The following is a 20,368-nucleotide window of genomic DNA, read 5'->3' on the forward strand; positions in this document are numbered from 1 at the left end:
TCCGGTGCGTTGCTAGGAAGGGACAGCAGAGTTCCGGTGCGTTGCTAAGGGCCGGGAGGTGATTTCCGGCAGCGGGTGGTGGCGTGACTCCATCCTTCTCCCCCTGTCATGGAGTCGCGTGGTGTTTTCTGAGTTCAGTCTTAGTCTGCTGCCGCCGCCGCCATGACCTCGCGGGGCACCCCCAGCCGCTTTCTGCAGAGCGTTTTACAGAACGGCGTGGGCCGATACGTCTGCCAGCTCAAGCGCCTGACCCTTATCTTCAGTAAGGACGCGCAGCCCTCGCGCGGAGCCAGGTGAGACCCGGCCGGGCGAGGAGCAAGGAACCCGCAGGTTGCTGACTCCCATGGCGCTGTCCGAAAATCCCAGAAATTAGCTTGGGCCTCTAAAGGGTTTTCCCTACAAAACGAGTTTTTAAATTAATGTTACCGTATGTTGTAAGAACTTGTCAAATCTAAATACTGCTACACTTGTTTTTTACTTTTAAAATTGGATCCATGACCAACCAGGGTTTCCCTCCCCTCATCTTTGCTAGCCTATGAGACCTTGGTGTGCCTGGACTCTATGCATGAAAGGACAAAAACGGGTTAATGTGACTCGGTTATTTACTCTTTCAGGGGCACTCCATGGAGTTAGCAAGTAGCACATTTAAAACTAATCGCAGAAAGTTCTTGTTCACTCAAGGCACAATTAAGCTCTGAAATTCGTTGTCAGAGGATATGGTTAAGGCAATCAGTAGCAGGGTTTAAAAAAGATTTGAATAAGTTCCTGGGGGAGAAGTCCCTCAAGTTGACTTAAGGAAAAAGCCACTGCTATTACTGGTGTTAGTAGCATGGGATCTATTTAATGTTTGGGTACTTGTAACCTGGATTGGCCACTGTTGGATACAGAATTATGTGCTTGATGGACCCTTGGTCTGACCTAGTAAGGCAATTTCTTATTTTTTTATGTTCTTAAATGGGAATATTGTGCAGAGACTGTATAGTAGATTTTTGGCCAGCTGGAAGGGGGTTTTCCATCCCAGCAAGGATATCCCTGCTTACTTGGGGACCTCATTGATTCAATCCCTGGATATTGAGTGTTTCCCTTGCACTGATAAAGAAAATAAAAAGAACTGTAACAGCTACCTGTGGAAACCAAAGAAATTAAGTTGAATTGTGCCATTAAAGCTTTGATTTTGGACACTCAACCCAAAGTCTTCTGTGTATTTTTCTTTTTTTTTAATTTATAACTTTTTATTGGCCACGTATCCACAGCCTATATTCTGTGTATTTTTCTGGCACCCATAGGTTGGGTAGACATGTACTTGTCACAGGGAATACAAATTGGGCCCTCAAAGTAAATCTCCTCTCCTCCAGCCCCCCCCCCCCCCCCTGAGGAAAGAGGGACAGTGAGAGAATTGGCCAGTGACTGGGACCAGCCGCCCAAGAGGCTTAAAATCTTTTATTCCCATTGGTGTGGAGTCTGCATCTGGGGATGGGGTTACCTATGATTTACAATAAACTACATTTTAAGGGCCCTATTTGCTAAACATCTGAACCATAAAGAAAAAATGGAGAAAAACTTCAGTAAATAGGCCCCTAAATCTGCAGGATTTTGGGAGCCAGAGAGTCCCCAAAGTTGTCTGTAGTTTTGTAGAATTCCTGGTAATGTCATAACACATGACATGTTTTGTGACAAAAAGGGTAAAACTATGCTGACCTCTGAATAATTAGATAGAACCCAAATCAGTTTCAAACCTGTTTATCCAGGGTTTTTAATACAAGCATATAATGCAAGAATGCTGATTATTTATGCTGTCTGTTTTTGCCCTTCAGTGTATATCAGATTTTGACATTTTTTTAATTTTTACATTACATTTTGTATATTATCAGCTTATTTTCATTTTGCTTTCAGAGATTTTATAGAAGAAAAAGTGGTTGACTTTGCCAAACAGAATCCCAGCATTGTGGTGTATGTGACACCAAAGAGATGCAGAGTTCCCAAATTGATAGCAGAATATTGTGAGTACTTAGTCTGTCTTATGTTTTTCAAACTGCTTGTTTCTGAACATAAACATACCAAAATATGATTATACATTTGAAGCTCTAGTGACTAGTTAATAATCTTAAGCAAAGGTAAATAACCTCCAGGCCCCATGGACACCAGTCCACTTTGGTTTTTAGGCTAATACTAATGAAAATACATGCTACCACCTGGAGATAATACCCATATTCAATAAACATACCCAGGGTTAATGGCAACTCCAACATTGCTCTAAGCTTCAACGGCAAGAGGAATTGTGGAAAATGGGATTTGCATTCACAAAAAAGCGGGGAGTAGCTTGCTTGTTATAGCGGTTACTACCGAAAACCAAATAAGCCTGTTACTTCACTTGAAATACATATGCAGCGCAGTTCACTGCTTCAATGGCAGGGGGGAATAAGAAAAGTGGATTTATATTCAGACAACTAACAAGGACTGAATTGCACAGGCTGGGTAAACAAATAAGCATGGGTGTAGCTTGCTTATTGCAGCGGTTACTACCCCTAACTAATTAAGCTAGATATTTCACTTAGATGCAGTTCCAACACTGCTCTCTACATTAATGGTGGAGGTGGAAGGGAAATAGAACCAAAAGGTTACTAAGGGCCAAGAGTAACAGATAAGTATGAGGGAAAAAACAAGTGCGAAAGCTTGCTGGGCAGACTGGATGGGCCGTTTGGTCTTCTTCTGCCTTCATTTCTATGTTTCTATGAGGTAGATTTGCATGCACACTGCTTCACTTGTATGCAAATCTATCTCATGCATATTTATTAGAGAGAGCCTGAAAACCTGAGTATATTCGTGTCCACAAGAACTGGAGATTGCCTAACTCTGGTCCTAAACAGAGTAATACAATGCAGGCATATGGTATTTGAGATCGAATATGGGGTGAAATATGAATATATGAGTTCAGTTAGGCTAATATCAACAAAGGTTAAAACAGGAGTCCAAGAATTATCTTACCAAATTAAAATGTCTTATCTTATACAAGGTATATCATTCCAAACAAAAAAAGACTAGCACATGTGAAAAGGTATGTTTTTATATATTGGCGAGCAAACACCATAGGTATGTTAACTATCCTTTTTAATCATTACATAGAAAAAAAAACTTGTCTTCTCAAAATAGCACCTTTTAAGTGTCCAAAAGTTATTGTGAAAAAACAACTAATTCAAATTGCTTAACAAATATTCAGATGATTGTAAAATTTGCAGCAGCTTTCTCATGAATCCACAGTTGTTCATCAAGCAGCAGCTTTTATGTTTGACCCACAGCTTTTTCCACAACCTCCAGGTACAGCTTTCTTCTACACCTTTCCTCCTACATGGTTACAATGTTTTGCCTTATTCGGCTTCATGAGGGAGGTATTATCCGGATAGTCTTACTGGATCAGTTCTGAATGTTAACTTCCTCTACGTCCTGCCAGACCAGACTGTCATTACCAGTGGGATTTTCCCCACTACCAGCAGATTCTTTTCTGTCATATTCCAGTATAAGCTGGTGCAGCAGGACCTTAGTCTCTTCCTCCAGCAGATGATAGGAGCAGTACAGCAGGAAGCTAGAGTGGCTTGGGGCAACAACCTTCACTAAGATTGATTTCCCCAGAGGAACTAGGGCTGGGTCAGGGAGTGTTAGGACGACAGCCCTCCTCAGGACTGATCTTCCCTTTCCCAGGGCAAGTAGGAGGGACGAACGCCTGAGTTCCCCGATGCACAGAAGCCATGAGCTTTAAAAAAAAAAAAAAAAAAAGAAGAGAAACAAAGTTTGCTGTGGGAGACCGGATTAGTAGGAGGCCTTTACCCAGGAACCCGGCCCGAACACGCATCTGCTGCCCCAGAAGCAGGTATAGAGAGGAGTAGTAAGTGTGTGGTGCACCGCATTCCCACCATGTCGGGCTTGTTTTGCAAAAACTGATGGCTCACATAAGGAGGAGTGTAGTGAAGAAGGCAGACGGGCCCAACTCCATGGATCAGCCTCATTTTCCCTCTGCTACATTACCAGCTGTGTTTGAGCAGGGAGACATGGCAGACAAACACTCAATAGCATCAGAAGCAGCAGGGGTGCTGCTGGCCCAGGAGGTAGCAGAAGAGGAATTCTCTTCAGAATTCATCCTAGCAAAGCATAAGGCCTACTGCCAGCTGAAAGGTAGGTCAGTTTCTGAGGAGAGCACCACTAAGGAATGCTTGGAATTGCTAATGGAAAAGACGTCCAAAAGGGCTGGTCCCAGGCGGATTTACAAAGAGATTTCCTCGCAGGAGGAAAAGGGGTCTTCACAGAGACTCATTGGAGGAGAGTGAAGGAGACCCCAATCATCCTCAGGACTATTCCGCTCTGAGGCTGTTCAGAGCAGAAGGACTCTGAGCTTTAGTAGCAAAGGTCACTTGGTACTACACCTGAATGAAGATCAGCCTAGGGGAACCAGGTACAAAGGGAACCTTATTTTAACAGGCATTATGAAGCCTGCTAGGGCATTCCCAATACACGTAGCCATTCAGGATATGATGACACAGGAATGGGAGGTTCCGGAATCGAGACTGAGGAGTAGATCTATGCAGAAGTTCTTCAGAGGGATCTGTGTTAGTCTGGTGTAGCAGCATGATCATATCTGCAGGTGCTGGGTTCAATAGCAGCTTCAATAGAGATGGTACCATGGGCAAAGGCCCTCCTATCCAGTTGGTCTTGACTAGAAAATAGCCGTAACAGAGCATGTCATGAGAAGCTTGGGCTGGTGGTTATCCAGCACCAATCTGTCCAGAGGGTCCAGCATGGAGCCCCGCAATGGATAATGGTGATGACCAGTGCAAGCCGGGTGGGGGTGGGAACCTGGCCACAGCAAGAAAAATCATACACAATAAACCTGCTAGAAATCGGAGCAATCAGACAAGCACTAAACAACTTCTTGCCAAGGCTGGTTGGAAAACCAGTAAGGTTATTGTCAGACAACACCACAACAGTGGCATATATAAAGAGGCAGGGAGGGACGAGGAGCCTGCAGCTAGCACAGGAAAGAATCAGGATAATGAAGTTATCAGAAGGAAACTTTCAGGGCATAGCAGCAGCCCACAAGGCGCAGGCAGACTTGATACTCAGACCAATTTCCTCAGCCATTAGACACTAGATCCAGCAGACTGAGGAGACCTTTGAGCAGGTAGTATAAATTTGCGGGGCTCCTCTATGGGAACTAATGGTGACACGAAGGAATGCCAAGGTAGGGCAATTCTTCAATCGAAGGAGAGATAAGGAATCCAGAGGTGTACATGCTCTGTCCCAGAGGTAGCCCACAGATGTCCTACTGTACATTTTCCCATCATGGTCAGTGATGAGGAGAGTACTCGGCAGAATAGCTCAAAATCCCGGATTAATAATACTAATTGCTCCAGATTGGCCAAGGTGACCATGGTATGAGGATCCTAGTTAGGCTGACAGTAGCAGACCCCATCAGTTTCGGAGAGATAAAGGGCTATCTAAAGCAGGGCCCAGTAGTCATGGGGAACACAGAGAGGTTCTCGCTTACGGCCTGGCTATTGAGAGAGATAGGTCAACAAGGAGAGGATATTCAACTCAGGTGGCTGAGATGCTCTTGAGGTCAAAGAAGATCTCCATGTGTAAGTCATATAGTAGGATTTGGAGAGTTTCTGAAGGATGATGCTCTCAGAGGAAGCTAACACCCCGGAGGGCAGACATAGCCACAGTCTTGCAGTTTTTAAAGAGAGTCTAGAGAGGAGCTTGGCCCTGAATTCACTTAAGATCCAGGTATTAGCAATTGCCAGTTACAGGGGCTGGCTGAGATGCAGGTCGATAGCAGCCCTTCTGTATAATGTTCTCTCACCCTTTCTTGATGGACTACAAATACTTTAACTTCTGTTTATTAGCTGCCTTACTGACTATAAAAATCACAAACCCACCAAATAATATACCCCAATAGTTTACTTCTCCACAATACTTAAAAAAAAATAAAATTTCCCAAGCAAAACTTACTGATTCCTTTCAGCCACCAGCAAAGTGATCCTCTCCTCTCAGTGCTCCCACTGATTGGTCCTCTGTGGAAAGGGATAAGGTGCTCCACTGATTGGACAAGCATATCATTCTTTTGCAGTATCCAAAAGCAACTAATTCCTTTAGAAGATCAGACCATTTGTTTGTTTTCTGTGGTTAACAAAAAGGGGAAGTGGCTTTGAAGGCCTTGATAGCCTAAAGCTATTGGTTCAACATATCTGACTAAATGGATAATTCTTCCCAAGAGCCTGAGAATGCATTTTACAAGGGCTCTGGCTTTCTCATGGGTAGAGCTCTGGTTGATATCTCCAGTGGAGAATTGCAGGGCAGTGATTTGGTTATCCTTGCACTCATTCACAAAGCATTACCATCTGGATGTGCAAATAAGAGGGGATGCTGTCTTTGGTGTAAGCATGTTAAGAGTTGCCAGTTTTCCGCCCAGTCTGAAGGATGGCTTGGACAAATTTCTTGTGTCTGGACTGGTCTGACTGAATGAAGAGGAAGATGAAATTAAGTATTACCTGCTAATTTTTTTTTCTTTAAGACCTGTCAGACCACTCCAGGGCCCTCTCAAACTGCTGTGTGCTGCTAGTTTTTCTATGTACTGGATTGGTTATAGAATACTGTATGTTATGGATGACCTTCAAGTACTTATATTTATTTTTGCCTCTTTAGGCCACTCTGGTTTTCCAGGCTCTGAGGTTGAAGGAGCTTTGTTTTATTTCCTTAAAATCCACCATTACCGGGGAGAAGTGAGGAGAGATGTTCTGATGTTACATGAATACTGGAAAGCTGATAGCCACATAGAACCGTATATGGGATGACGATAAATCTGTTGTTCACTATCTTCATCTGCTTGTAGGAGAGCATAAACCCATGCATCTAGACTGGTCTGGCAGGACTCAAGGAAAGGAAATTCTTTTTATGGCTTATTATTCTTTTTGCTGAGTTTGCATTTTTCTTGCTTTTTATTTAACAGTTTTATATACCGACAGTCATTGTGAACATCCCATCGGAACAACCCATCTTTGCTCTCCCTTTCCTCTCTTATTTTGCTTTTATTCCCTTCAGCTGCTCACCCTTTTCTCCTGCAGCATCTTTCTCTTCCCATCCAACTTGTTCCCTCCCTCCAGCTATTCCTCCATCTTTCCCTTCCTTCAGCTGTTCCACCCACCCTTAGTATCTTTTATCCAGGCTCCAGCCTCTTCCTAGTCCCTCCTCAGCCTGGGCTTGGCCTAGCTACTGCAGTAACCCTGCTTGGTTAGCTCCAGCCACATTGGCTCCTCTGTCCAGACCAGCAGCAGGCACTGAATTTTAGGCACCTGGGAAATCTGGCATCCATGTTTTTCCAGTCCTGCTATCACTTGACTAATGTTACGTTATTTTTATTTATATGCCACTTATGTAAAAAAAAACAACCCTAAGTGGCTAACAAGATATATATAAAAATTGTGACATACAATTAAAATCAAATGTAAGATACTAAATTAAAACTAGCAAAATATAAGATCAAACTATTGAAGATTAGATTAAGCATAAGCCTTAGTAAAAAGGAAAGTTTTTAATTGCTTTTTATAAATAAAAGAAAGAATCACCTCTGTGACTTAGGAAGATTTAAGAGGGAACTGAGCGAGTAGTTTCTTCCTCTGCTTTGCCTCTTCCTGCCACAGGCCATCAGCTAGGTACTGTTCAATTGGCACCTAATTTAATGCCTGTCCTTGTATGATTGTTTGAAACTGTTAACTTTTGTTTTACAGTCTGTTCATTTATTTTAAATATGTATGTTAATCATGTGCCCTCCCCCAAACTATGGAGGGGCGAGCAATACATACTTTAAATAAATAAATGGTGAAATAAAGATCCTGCTGGTCATCAGTTCCCTTTAAAGCACATTAAACACTACAAATTGCTTTAGCAAGAGGCCTCAGCATTGGTTTTATGCTTGTAGAAGATTTGCAACTGGTTTTAATGACAGTCAGTAATATTAAGCTTTCTTTCTGTTAGCAAATGTTTGCTTAGAAAATGATTTACAGTATTAGCACCGTGTAGTGCAGTGCACACTTAGAATAGTAGATGGAGCTGTTCACCTGTGATTGATTTTAACTCAGCTTTACAACTTAAAACAGCAATTGTATGCTAAACAATAGCTGCATGACTTCAACAAAGCCCAGATCCGAAGCTTTCTGTAAATTGAGTTTAACCTGTGTTTGTTAAAGGAAGAGACATGAGGCTGGGGAGGTTTTCATATAAAATAAAGTGGCATGGTTGCAGTATTAGGCCACTTTAATGCACAGAAGTAAACGTCAATAAATATATAAGGTGGTACCTTGTATATTGGTCTAACTTAATACATTTTTTGACTTGCCTTCGAGAGCTACACTCTCTTTATCGGGACAAAAGAAAATGAGCCAAGCAAAACAAATGAGAGCATTGGCTGAACATACAGCTGAGTTGTAGTGGTGGTGGAAAAAGGGATGGCAATGTTAGTGATGAGGTGTGCTAGGCTGAGCACACATTTACTTCTGTTTGCAGGCACATTGTTCTATGTGTAACTTTAGTTATGATTTTTTTAATTTTGTGTTTATTGCATTTCAAAATACATTCAAGCAAATCCTGATTAAGAAAACAATTGGCATACAAATACATGGAAAAAATAACCTGTTCAGGCCAGAGACTATCAAGATAGGAAAAAGAAGAATTAATAATGCCAAAAAAATATCCAAGTCCTCAAGTTGAGGATCCAAGCACAATTCCAGAGAAATTACAAATAAGGAAAAAACTAGCTTAAGAAGGGGTTTTAAATCTATAGAAAAGGACACACATTCCCAACTATTGGGAGGTCAGCTAGTATTCGAAGGTATATTTCCTACCACATTTAACACTTTGTCAACAAGAAAATTAGATAACTGAGATGGTTGAAAGAAAATATAAGAAACTTTGTTATATTTTATAAGAAATATGCATGGTTATTTCAAAATAAAAAGAGCACCCAATTGCAAAACTTTAGATGTCATTTTTTGTGTGTTCTTAGCCAAGTCCGGGAAAACTCGAACTTTAAAATTAAGAAAAAGCTCCAAATGATGTCTAAAAAAACACCTTAAGAGTACAATCCCTATCTGATTCTAGAAGGAAGGAAACAATTAAAGACGCTGGTTGAGCAATTTCATTATCAGAAGCCTTTAGAACCGCAGATATATTTAAATTATCAGAAACCACTGGAGTTGAGGACTGCAAGTTTTTGTTTTTTTTGTCCCTCATCAGATTTTTTTCTTAAAAGGTGGTAGATAAATAAATCTTCACAGTTGGTGGAATTGCGTGATCAGGTATCTTTAATATTTCTATCATATAACGTATCTTTTGCCGAAGTATAGGGAACTTAGTTATGATTTAATACGGATTTTAGTACAGAAGAATGTGTATACAAACAAGCAGAAACTTAGCATTCCTTCATGTAAATCCCATATTGATGAAGACATTGGGTATTACTTCCCTATACAGGGAAGTACAGTAAAGTCCTGAAGGCTTACCTCGGGTTTTCTTAATGATGGCAATGTAACTCATGGGTCAGAGGTCACGTTTCTAGGGCTAGTGCTAGTTTATGGTGCTGTGCCAGACCAGTTCCTAGCATGGATCCTGAACTTTGGTCTCTTGGATCCAGGGTCTATCACTGTATCTGGGAACCCCAGGTCTGGGACCACACTAACACAACACGGCAGACTGAATTCACATTTCCTTGGCTAATGTTAACTTTTACTCCACCTCTAATGCAGGTGTTAAATCTCAAAGCCATTAAAAAAAAAAATGGACCAAAGAATGGGGTACCTGAATCTGGGATCCCTGAATTAGACTCTCTTCCCCTGTGACCCCTGATCCAGCTCTTTGGGGCAGGCACTTGTAGTAGCACAATTATTGCACAGCACTTGCTGCTGATGCCTTGTCTTTTTTTGGTTTGCTGGATAAAGTCTGCTAATCCCTGTCACGCTGTTGTCACGCAGCTCTTGCCTAGCCAACAGTTCAGCTGTCAGCTTCTCTCCCAGGTATTATGCAGATCTGAAGAAGCTTGAAGCAACAGCAATAGACAGTTGCACATATGCAGGGGAATTTTAAAAGCCCTGCATGCACTAAAGCCGGGACATGCGTGCAAAAGTCAGGCCGCACGCCACACGGATTTTAAAAAGCACGCAAGCACTCGCATATCTCCTGGTACATGCACATTTTTTTTGCAAAAAAAAAAAGGGGGGCGGGGAATGGGCATTGCTAGATATCTCAATGCAATCTGTGCGTGCTTATGTGCACAAGTGCACTCCGGGTCCCCTGCTGCGTAACTTTACTTCTGCTGTGGATGGCGTGTAATTCCTGAAAACAAAAAAAAAAATAGAGGTTAGTGGGATTTTAAGGGATGGGGCTAACACAGTAAAAGGTATGCTAGTTAATTAGGGGGTAGGAAGTACTCTCCTTTACCTGGGTGAACTGGGAATGAACTGGAGAAACTGGTAATTGTGTTGGTGTGCATGTCTACTAAAATCTCTCCACTTTTGTGGTAGAGGCAGCATTAGTGCAAACGCCCTTTTCCTAGGCCTCCCAGCCTCTACTACTAAACCTCTTCAAATCCTCCAAAATGCCATGGCACGTATCCTAACAAACACAAGAAAATCCGATCATATCACTCCCATACTACAAAATCTCCACTGGCTCCCCATTGCATTCCGTTCCCAATACAAACACTTACCATCCTACATAACACTCTATACAAAAACAGCTCCCCCTGGCTTGAAGATATGCCTCAATTCCGACAATCGAACCGCCCCACCAGAAACGCCCTCGCCGGCACCCTCCAAACCCCCTCACTCAAAATTGGGCACCTCACCGCCACCAGGGAAAGAGCCTTCTCTATCGCAGGCCCCTCCCTCTGGAACTCCCTCCCGGCCAAACTCCGACTAGAACCATCCCTGAGCCACTTCAAAAAAGGAATAAAAACATGGCTGTTTAAACAGGCCTACCCCAACTCCTCTCAACCCTAGGCCTCCCACGCATACAGGAACCTGCATTCTCCATACAGCCCTTCCCACCTTTCCCACCCTGGTAACCCTTCCAACACACCCCATGCTCCCCCTAACTCCCCCCCCCCCCCCCCCCCCCCCCCCCCCGCCTCTTAGCCTCTTCAGCCCCCCCCCCCGCCTTCTTTACCATATCAATCTCTCCATTACTTTTACCTCCCCTCTCGCATATTTTCTCCCCCCCTTTCCCTCTCCCCTCACCCCTCCCCCCAACTTTGTAAATAAGTTCACATATGTAATATGTAATTTTAAACCCATATTTTTCCAATTAAGTTATCCATGCTTGCTTTCTCTTTTCTCTCGTTCTTCGCTTTTTACCTTGTTCCTTTTATCCAATTATTATCCAATTCTCCCAGTTAAACCCCCCTTGTTCAATGTAATTTCCTTTCTCAGTTAATTGTGAACCGACATGATGTGTCCTACGAATGCCGGTATATAAAAATGTTAAATAAATAAAAAAAATAAATAAAAAAATAGTGCGCATGCATGTAAAATTGTGCACACGAACACACACACACACACAGTCTATTTTATACCACGCTTTTGATATACAATTCTTCATTCCTTACAGTGTTTCTTGGGGAAAAAAAACATATCCTTGGTCAGTCTTTGTATAAAATCTGTGAACATGGCTATCTCGTAATAGTTTAAAACTGAAGTCATACCTTTAACAGCTACTCCAAATTCATCACATTGTGCGCCTGGCATTTTGAAAGTTGATGGTCACTCAATTTTAATTCCACAAAAGGCCTGAAATCTTTGTGTAACCCTTGATGCTCAATTGCTGATGAATCACCAGTTATCTGAAGGTGTTAAATCTTTCTTTGAAATTCAGTTTCTGAAGCAGCTAAAACCACTACTTGACAAAGAACTTTCGCTAGATTCTGTAAGTACTGATTCTTACTGGTTTAGACTACTGCAATGCTCTTTACATTGGTCTCTCAACTAATTCAGAATTTAGCTGCCGTATACTAATAAATTCTACCAGTCATGAGCCTATGCTCTTTACACTGGTTACCTATATCTTTTTGTTTTCAATACAAAATTATCTCCATGATTTACAACCTAATTTATAACCGTTCTATCTGGTTATGCTCATCACTACACATTTATAAACCTGACAGACATCTAAGCTCAGCAAAACCTCTTGGATGTCCCTACCATTAAAATTGCCAAACTTGACCTCACCAGAAAGCGCGCAAACTCAATCGCTGGCCTAACCCTCTGGAATATTTTACTCTACTCCCTCCAACTAACATCAGATAACAAAGAGTTTAAGAAAAATCTGAAAACCTACCTATTCAAAAAAGCATTTGATGACTCAGGTTAATATCTTTTTCATCACATTAGTATCATTGATATAGAGGCATGTCTTTACTGAAATCAAGGCTCTATCTATTGTTTGTTACTTATTTTAATTTGTTACTGTACGATGTATGTTATGCTGTCTTGGTATATGTAATATGAATGTAATATTGTATCCCACTCTAGCCAATACTAATTGAAAGTGCGACTATACAAGAATTTTAAATAAAACAAAATGCACACATATATATATATGTGAATATTATAAAATGGCTGCATCCATTGGTGTGAGCTGACATACATGTGCACCCGCATGGCTATTTAAAAGTTATCGTCCCCATGAGCACTGCACCATTGGCACAACTGTGCCTGACCCAAAGAGAAGCATTTTAACTTTGTCTTTCTGGTGCACTTTTTCAGTTTTTTTACACAGAAATTGTTTGGGTTTTTTTTTTTGTGCATAATGATTTTATGCGCATAAACCTGCATAAAAAACATTTGCATACAAATCATTTTATGTATGCTTTGCATATTTTTTGTGCGCACATTTTTGGGTTAGCTTGTAAATTTTTTATTTTTTTTAACTCCTCTTGCATTTGTATATCATTAAATTCAGGAGTTATTGTGTGTGCAAAGAAAATTTAAGCTAAAATTTAGCTTGCATTTTATTATATGAAGCCCCAAGGCAGCAGAATTATGTCTGGTAGTGAGTTAAGAGACCCATGTCTCTGCTAAGCCCTTTCATGGCAGTTCCGATGCATTTGATAACGTCAAAGTTCCAGGATGGCTCTGAATTTTTCCCTTTCAATATCCTCCTCATAAAGTCATTGAAGCTATGGTCTGGTTCTGTAAAATGTTCCTCCACGGAGATGTTGCCTTGTTCTTCTTCAGTGTGGTTGTAAGAAGTCTTCAGGTGTTTTATATATTGCTGGATTTATTCTCCCATCTAGATACCAGATTTCTTCAAGGAAGTTAGCCCTTTTAATTGCCTTTTGTTGGTTTCATTCTCATCCTCTTTACATCTCTTTAAATTTTGCTATCATACATTTTGCTTTGCTGGATTTTTAATTGCAGGTGTCTTTGGGAAAACTGTATTTTAAATAAGGTTTTTTTGGCTGTAAACAGTCTGTTCCTGTGCACAGTGCAAGGTTGCAGTTAACAAAGGGGTAGATTTTATAAATGTACGCGCGGGCGTACTTTTGTTCGTGCATCAGACGCGAACAAAAGTACGCTGGATTTTATAAGATACGCGCGTATCTTATAAAATCAGGGGTTGGCGCGCGCAAGGGGGTGTGCACATTTGTGCAACCTGCGCGCGTCGAGCCCAGCGCGTGCTGCCTGTTCCCTCGGCCTCGGAGGGAACTTTCCTTCCGCCTTCCCCTACCTTTGTTGGCAGATTTACGCCTGCGCACTGCTGGCGCGCCATCACCCGACCTGGGGGCTGGTCCGGAGGCCTCGACCACGCCTCCGTACCAGCGCAGGGGGGGGCTTGGGGTAGGTTTTCGGGGGGTACGCGCGTATCCCTTTAGGGTAGATTTTCAAAGTGTTTAGTCCTCTTATCTTAATAACCAGAATCCGATGCAATAAGATGTGAGCAGATAATGGGTGCTCATATTGAGTGCCCGTTTTCCTAACATGCATGCAACCACATCCCCAAGGTGCCTGATGCAGTATTTAAATGAGGGGCTAAGTAAAAAAGGGTGTATTAAGGGGAAAATGGTGCATCCACAGCACTCAATTTCATCGGGCACCCACAATCGCTCAATACGAGGGTGCGTTTTTATCCCGCTTCTTCAGGCCATTTTTTTTTTTTTTTTTTTTTTGCTGAGGTTGCTGAAATGTCTTATATTAAGAACCCCTTGCTATGGGCGTCTAAATTGTGCGACCATAAGAAAATCTTTTTTTTTTTTTTTTCTCAAACCTATATTTATTTTTCGCCACTGCAAGCACTAAATTAAGGTGTTACAATGATGCAAAATAGGACAACACAGAGGACCGTATTTTTTTTTTAAATTTCTCATGAGCCCTTGAATTGCAAATTTACTTTTCTCCACCTCCGGGGCTAAAGTTAAATTAAAAACATAAGAAATTGCCATGCTGTGTCAGACCAGGGGTCCATCAAGCCCAGCATCCATTGGGCAGAGTCAGCCAATGTATCCCTCCAGGCCACTTACTTACCGGGTCTGGACAACATTACAGCGAATCGCCTAAGCAGGGTTTTTCACCCACATGAATGGACGTTGTACCGGGGAGTAGCCCTGACCATTTTTTTCAAAAGTGGGGCTTCCCAGCGATCGATCTTCTTGCCACGGAGGACAACCAGCAAACTCAAATCTTTTGCTCCATTTACCCCAGCAGAATCCGATGCGCCCCGGATGCCTTCCTCATACCATAGATGGAGGGTTTGCTCTACGCCTATCCTCCCATCCCTCTCATATCCAGAACCATTCAGAAATGTATTCAGGACACAGCAAACTTGATTCTCATAGCTCCAGCTTGGCCGAGGCAACCATGGGTCACTTATCTCATCTGGCTTTCCAGATGAGATAAGCCAAAATCTTCTCACTCAGGAAGGGGGATCACTCCTCCATCAATCCCTGCACCTGATGGCGTGGAGATCGAAAGGGTGGTATTAACACACCTCTGCCTTCCTTATTGCCTCCAGAAAGCCTTCCACCAAGCTCAACTACAAAGGAAAGTGGCATCGCTACTCCAAGTGGTGCAAATCAAGGAGACTCTATCCATTCTCATCTATCGCTACAGACCTACTGGAATACCTCCACACTCTCTACCAGACTGGTCTCGCTACGACATTGGTCAGAGTACACATCAGTGCCATTGCAGCTTTTCATCATCCCCACAGTGGCCTACCCATTTCCAATCACCCACTCGTCTCCAGGTTTATGCGAGGCATGCTTCGCCTCCGACCACCACTGAAGAATCCACCGGTATACTGGGACCTTAATATTGTTTGTTTTAGAGCAACTCATGATGCCTCCATTTGAGCCTTTAGACACCGGCCATGTGAAATACCTCACCTGGAAAGTAGTTTTTCTGGTGGCGGTCACTTCAGCTAGAAGAGTCAGTGAACTTCAAGCCTTGGTTCACTACCCACCTTACTTAGAATTCTACCACAACAAGGTTACCCTTCGCCTGTACCCCACCTTCCTGCCCAAGGTGGTGTTCGCTTTCCATCTCAATCAAACAATAACCTTGCCGACCTTCGTGCCAAAGCCCCATCACAATGAACGGGACCACCTCCTTCATTCACTGGACTATAAACAGAGGACTCAAACACCCTCTAGACCCTCTAAGCTCTTCCTCTTTTAACCCCAGTGCTCCTGGTCAACCCATCTCCAAGAGAACTATTGCCAGCTGCCTGCCATAGTGCATTCACTTCTGCTATGAGAAACGTGCAATTACATAATGCTCACCAAATATGGGCCACAGCAACCTCCGTCGCCCATCTCAGGAAGGTACCACTGCTTGACATCTGCAAAGCAGCCACATGGTCCTCCATGCACACTTTCATGTCTCATTATTGTGACCTCCGATGCGGCAGTGGGCTCCGCAGTCTTATCCAACTTCCAACAACACTGAGACTGTCTACCTTCCATCCTGGTTTGTGTGCTGGACTTCTAACACATACCCTGAAAGGACACAACCCAGAGGCTTGGGACTCCCAGACAGCATGGCTAATTCAGCCCTGCTATCGGAGAAAAAGCAAGTTTGCTTACTGTAAACGGTGTTTCCATAGCAGGATGAATTTAGTCATGCAAACCCGCCCACCTCCCTAGACAGTCTTGCAATCCTTCTATTTTTGGGCAATATGGTTGGCTACAAAGAGACTGAGGAGAGAAGGGCACCGAATCACGCGGGAAGATAACTGTGCAGCCGCACAGAGTTCAAAACTCTGACTGCTGAGGAAAAACTCCGCCTACAAGGTCACGTGGACGCCTCCCAGACAGCATAGCTATCTACGGAAACACCGTTTACGGTAAGCAGACTTGCTTTTTGAGTTTAAAGCAGACTTTCAGCAGATGGGTCAGTGTTTGGTGTCTGTGAAAGGTTTCTACTCTATACTGGGGGTAACTTGCTGGTGTGGCATTTGCTACCCTTAACAAATAAAACTCCATCATTGCTCTCTGCTTCAATGGTATTGAGAAAAGTGGAATTTGATTCAGACAGCAACCAACAAGGGCCCTGACTTTTCCGATTTGGGGAACAAATAAACATGGGGGTAACTAGCTGATGCAGCTTTCATGGCAACGGTTAAGGGAAATTGGGAGCTCGGAGATGTGCTGGCGGGTCCGCTGAAGGGCCTGTTCAATAGATCCCTGGAAACGGGAGTGGTGCTGCGGGATTGGAGAAGAGCGGTGGTGGTGGTCCTGCTTCACAAGAGTGGGAGCAGAGAGGAGGCTGGAAACTATAGGCCGGTTAGCCTCAACTCTATGGTGGGAAAATTAATGGAGACTCTGCTGAAGGAAAGGATAGTTCACTATCTACAATCCAGTGGGTTCCTCAGTCCGAGGCAGCATGGATTCACCAGGGGAAGCTCCTGTCAGACAAATCTGATTGATTGATTGTTTTTTGATTGCGAGACTAGAGAATTGGATCAGGGAAGAAGGCTAGATGTGACTGACTTTGATATTAGTAATGTTTTTGACACTGTCCCATATAGAAGACTCATAAACAAAATGCGAAGCTTGGGGGTGGGAGTCAAGGTAGTGGTGTGGATTACAAACTGGTTGACTGATGAGAAACACTGTGTAATGGTAAATGGAACCTACTCTGAAGAAAGAGCAGTGTTGAATGGAGTGCTACAGGAGTCTGTTTTGGGACCGGTTCTGTTCAATATCTTTATGAGCGACCTGGCGGAAGTGATAGAAGGTTAAGTTTGTCTTTTTGTGGATGATACTAAGATCTGCAATACAGTGTCTGAAGGAGTAGAAAGAATAAAACGTGATTTAAGGAAGCTTGAACAGTGGTTGAAGATTTAGCAGCTGGGATTCACTGCCAAGAAGTGCAGAGTCATGCATCTGGGGTGCGGCAATCCAAAAGAGCTTTGTGATGGGCGGTGTGGCAGTTGTTACCCTTAACAAGTAACAGTATCAAGGCTTAATGCAATTCCTTTAATGTTCTCTGCTTCAGTGACAGTTAGTGAAAAAAGGGGAATTGGATTCAGACAGCAGCCAACAAGTGTCCCAACTTTTACTGTTTGGGGAACAAACATGGGGGTAACTTGCCGATGCGGCGCTTTCACGGCAACGATTAAGGGAAATTGGATTCAAACAGCATCCGAGGGCCCTGACTTTTATGGTCTAGGAATCTGATAACATGGGGGTAACCTGCACAGTGCAGCAGATACAGGCATAAGCTTGCTGGGCAGTCTGGGTGGATCATTTGGTCCTTTTCTGCTGTCATTTCTACTTAAAGCTTTGGTATATATTCAGTATTTTTCAGCACACCCACACTATCCAGTTTTGTCTATAACAGAAAAAGCAAATAGAGTTTTGTGGGCACTGTCTGGGACCTATTTCTGTGTACATTTTGTATGCATGACTTGTGGCCCCACTGGCATTTTGTTTATAGACCATTGAAGAGTGCCAGGGCCAAAATCTGCCTCATAATGCCATTTGGCAATTTTCTGCAGAGTTCTACATGGCAGCCTGTTTTAGAAATACACTTTAGAGGGCCAGCCTGGTGGCTGAGTGGCAGTCTAGTGCGCTGCCATGCAGAGGGGTCTGAGTTAGATTCCTGGACCATTACTCTGCTTCCTGGGCTGGGCTAGCCTGGACTATGGAGGCAGTGTTCCCAGCCATGGCTCTAAAGCAACATCTAGTGACCAGACCTGGGATATGGAGGGAGTTGGGGGTTTGTGGCTTTTGACTGAAGACCGTTGCTGCAGTGGCTGGGCTAGGGTGAGATGAGAGAGGATAGAAAAAAGGGGGGATGCCTCCCAGGTAATTGCAAATGAAGGGTGTTAGCGTCGTGCCCTTTAAAGGCCAGGTCTTATTGTGCTGATAGCCCAAGTGAACAAGAGGAAACTGCTGAACCAAAAACATACACTTAGTATAATAGTAGCTATGAATATGATTGAAATATTTACCTGTACATTACTCTCTTTGCAAGTAAGCAACTCCCCTGTGATATGACCATGGTGCAATATTGTGATTTGGAGTTGAGGCAAGATAGAGGTAGGATAACAATTCTGAAAGCCGAACTGCTAAAACTTAAGTCCTGAATATTTTAAAAGCCATAAGGTAACACTGAATATTAACCTTGAGGACTTTTTTTTTTTAAGTTAGACTGTTTTAACTTTTTAAAAATTTCAATAGTGCTGCATTTTGTTTACTGGCATTTTCAGTACATATGTAAATGAAAGTATTTTTTTCTTTGAAAGCTATCTTGTGATGTTTGTAATGGCACTGCTCCTCTTAAATCTGATTTTACAATCAATTTTGCAAAAATGGATATTTCATTTTTACAATCACACGTCAGCTTTTCCTTTTATGCAATGCTTTTATTTGTTATTTTGTTTCAGTGAATGGAGCTGTGAAGGAAGAGGATATTAACAGCAAAACTGCAGATGAAATTATGCAGCTTATTCAGAAAATGGCGACTCAATCTGGTCTCGACATTATCCGTATTCGTAAACCATATCACACAGACAGTCCCAGCATCCAGGGCCAGTGGCATCCATTCACCAATAAGCCAACATCTCTGACTCTGACAAGCTTTGAAAGAATTAAGCAAAAGAATGAGATAATACCTTAAATAAAACAGAATGAAAACAGTTGTACAGAAGTGTCTTGTTTGGTAATAAAAGAAAGAAAAGCAATTTTATTACTTTTCATCTCTCTTCATTTTTGTGTTAAACCCCAAAGCATCAACGTTCATTAACTTGCCCTTCTAGAAAGTGCTTAGTTTTGGTATCAAAAAATGTTGAGTTTTCTCTGTTTTGCTTAGAAGGATTCAGACTATAACTAATTACAGCAGTGTGTCTGGCGTGCCTTAAAGTTGTAGATAATGGCAGATAAGGGACCAAGTGTGCCCTGTTGGATCTCCTATTGCTTTGGGTAGAGGAGCATACAACTTCCCTTACTTTAACATAAGCTTTAAATAATATTACCACCCTCTCAAGCCTGGTTTTACCACTGCCCTCTACCAGTCCCAAGCATGTTTAGATTCCATTAGAGTGCCGGCAGGACATTCCAGAAATTGTCTTTTTTTCAGATTTTTAAGTTCTGTACTTAATGCAACACCCAGGCCCCTTCCTCATCTTAATGCCACATTTTATAATAAAGAGGAAGGCGGTCTAGAAAAGTCGTGAGGAACAAATTAAAGAGTAGCCGGAAGTCCTTCGAAAATTCTTTATTGTTTGCCCGACTCTAGGCCTGAGTTTCGCCCTCAAAAGGGCTGCTTCAGGGGCTGAAAGGCATTAAAATGACACGTTCTGCGGTAAGCTCGATTAGTTGGAATACATCACAGGCTCATTTAGGTATTATCAATGGGCTTGGATATATAATATCTGTGTACAACAACAGATAGGGCAAACCTGCAAGCCCATTGATGATACCTAAATGAGCCTGTGATGTATTCCAACTAATCGAGCTTACCGCAGAATGTGTCATTTTAATGCCTTGCAGCCCTTTTGAGGGTGAAACTCAGGCCTAGAGTCGGGCAAACAATAAAGAATTTTCGAAGGACTTCCGGCTACTCTTTAATCTGTTCCTCACAACATTTTATAATAATCCAGACAGCCACCGAAACTAGTGAATGGTTATCAGAAGCCAAGGCTGTAAAGAACCGTGCATCAGAACACACTGCCATCTGTAAGGCACGCTACAGAATACTGAAGCAGCAGATGGAGATAATGACGGAAACAGGGGCAGATCCCAGAGACTGGAGAAGAAAAGATGAGGAGTGGGAGGGAAAAACAGTTGAAAGTGGAGAACTACACCCTTGTTAGTCTGACAAAGTAATGG

The 20,368-nt window shown here is 42.6% G+C and overlaps 1 protein-coding gene across 1 annotated transcript; it reads left to right on the forward strand.

Annotated features, from left to right (window-relative positions):
* Positions 1 to 27: 27 nt before the first annotated feature.
* On the forward strand, positions 28 to 19,230 carry MRPL43 (mitochondrial ribosomal protein L43). Its single transcript, XM_029610257.1, has 3 exons — positions 28 to 293; positions 1,894 to 2,000; positions 18,925 to 19,230. Exons 1-3 carry the CDS (start codon positions 163 to 165, stop codon positions 19,155 to 19,157), a joined length of 471 nt encoding a protein of 156 aa, XP_029466117.1. The 5' UTR covers positions 28 to 162; the 3' UTR covers positions 19,158 to 19,230.
* Positions 19,231 to 20,368: the final 1,138 nt, after the last annotated feature.

Source organism: Rhinatrema bivittatum, chromosome 7 (genome assembly GCF_901001135.1).
Source record: "Rhinatrema bivittatum chromosome 7, aRhiBiv1.1, whole genome shotgun sequence".
NCBI classification, from domain to species: Eukaryota; Metazoa; Chordata; class Amphibia; order Gymnophiona; family Rhinatrematidae; genus Rhinatrema; species Rhinatrema bivittatum.

Bases quoted from the DNA above. Each gene is read 5' to 3' on its own strand.
- MRPL43 (XM_029610257.1), top strand. From the start codon at position 163: ATGACCTCGCGGGGCACCCCCAGCCGCTTTCTGCAGAGCGTTTTACAG. The intron at 294-1,893 runs GTGAGACCCGGC...TTTTGCTTTCAG, and splicing joins CAGCCCTCGCGCGGAGCCAG to AGATTTTATAGAAGAAAAAG. The intron at 2,001-18,924 runs GTGAGTACTTAG...ATTTTGTTTCAG, and splicing joins CAAATTGATAGCAGAATATT to TGAATGGAGCTGTGAAGGAA.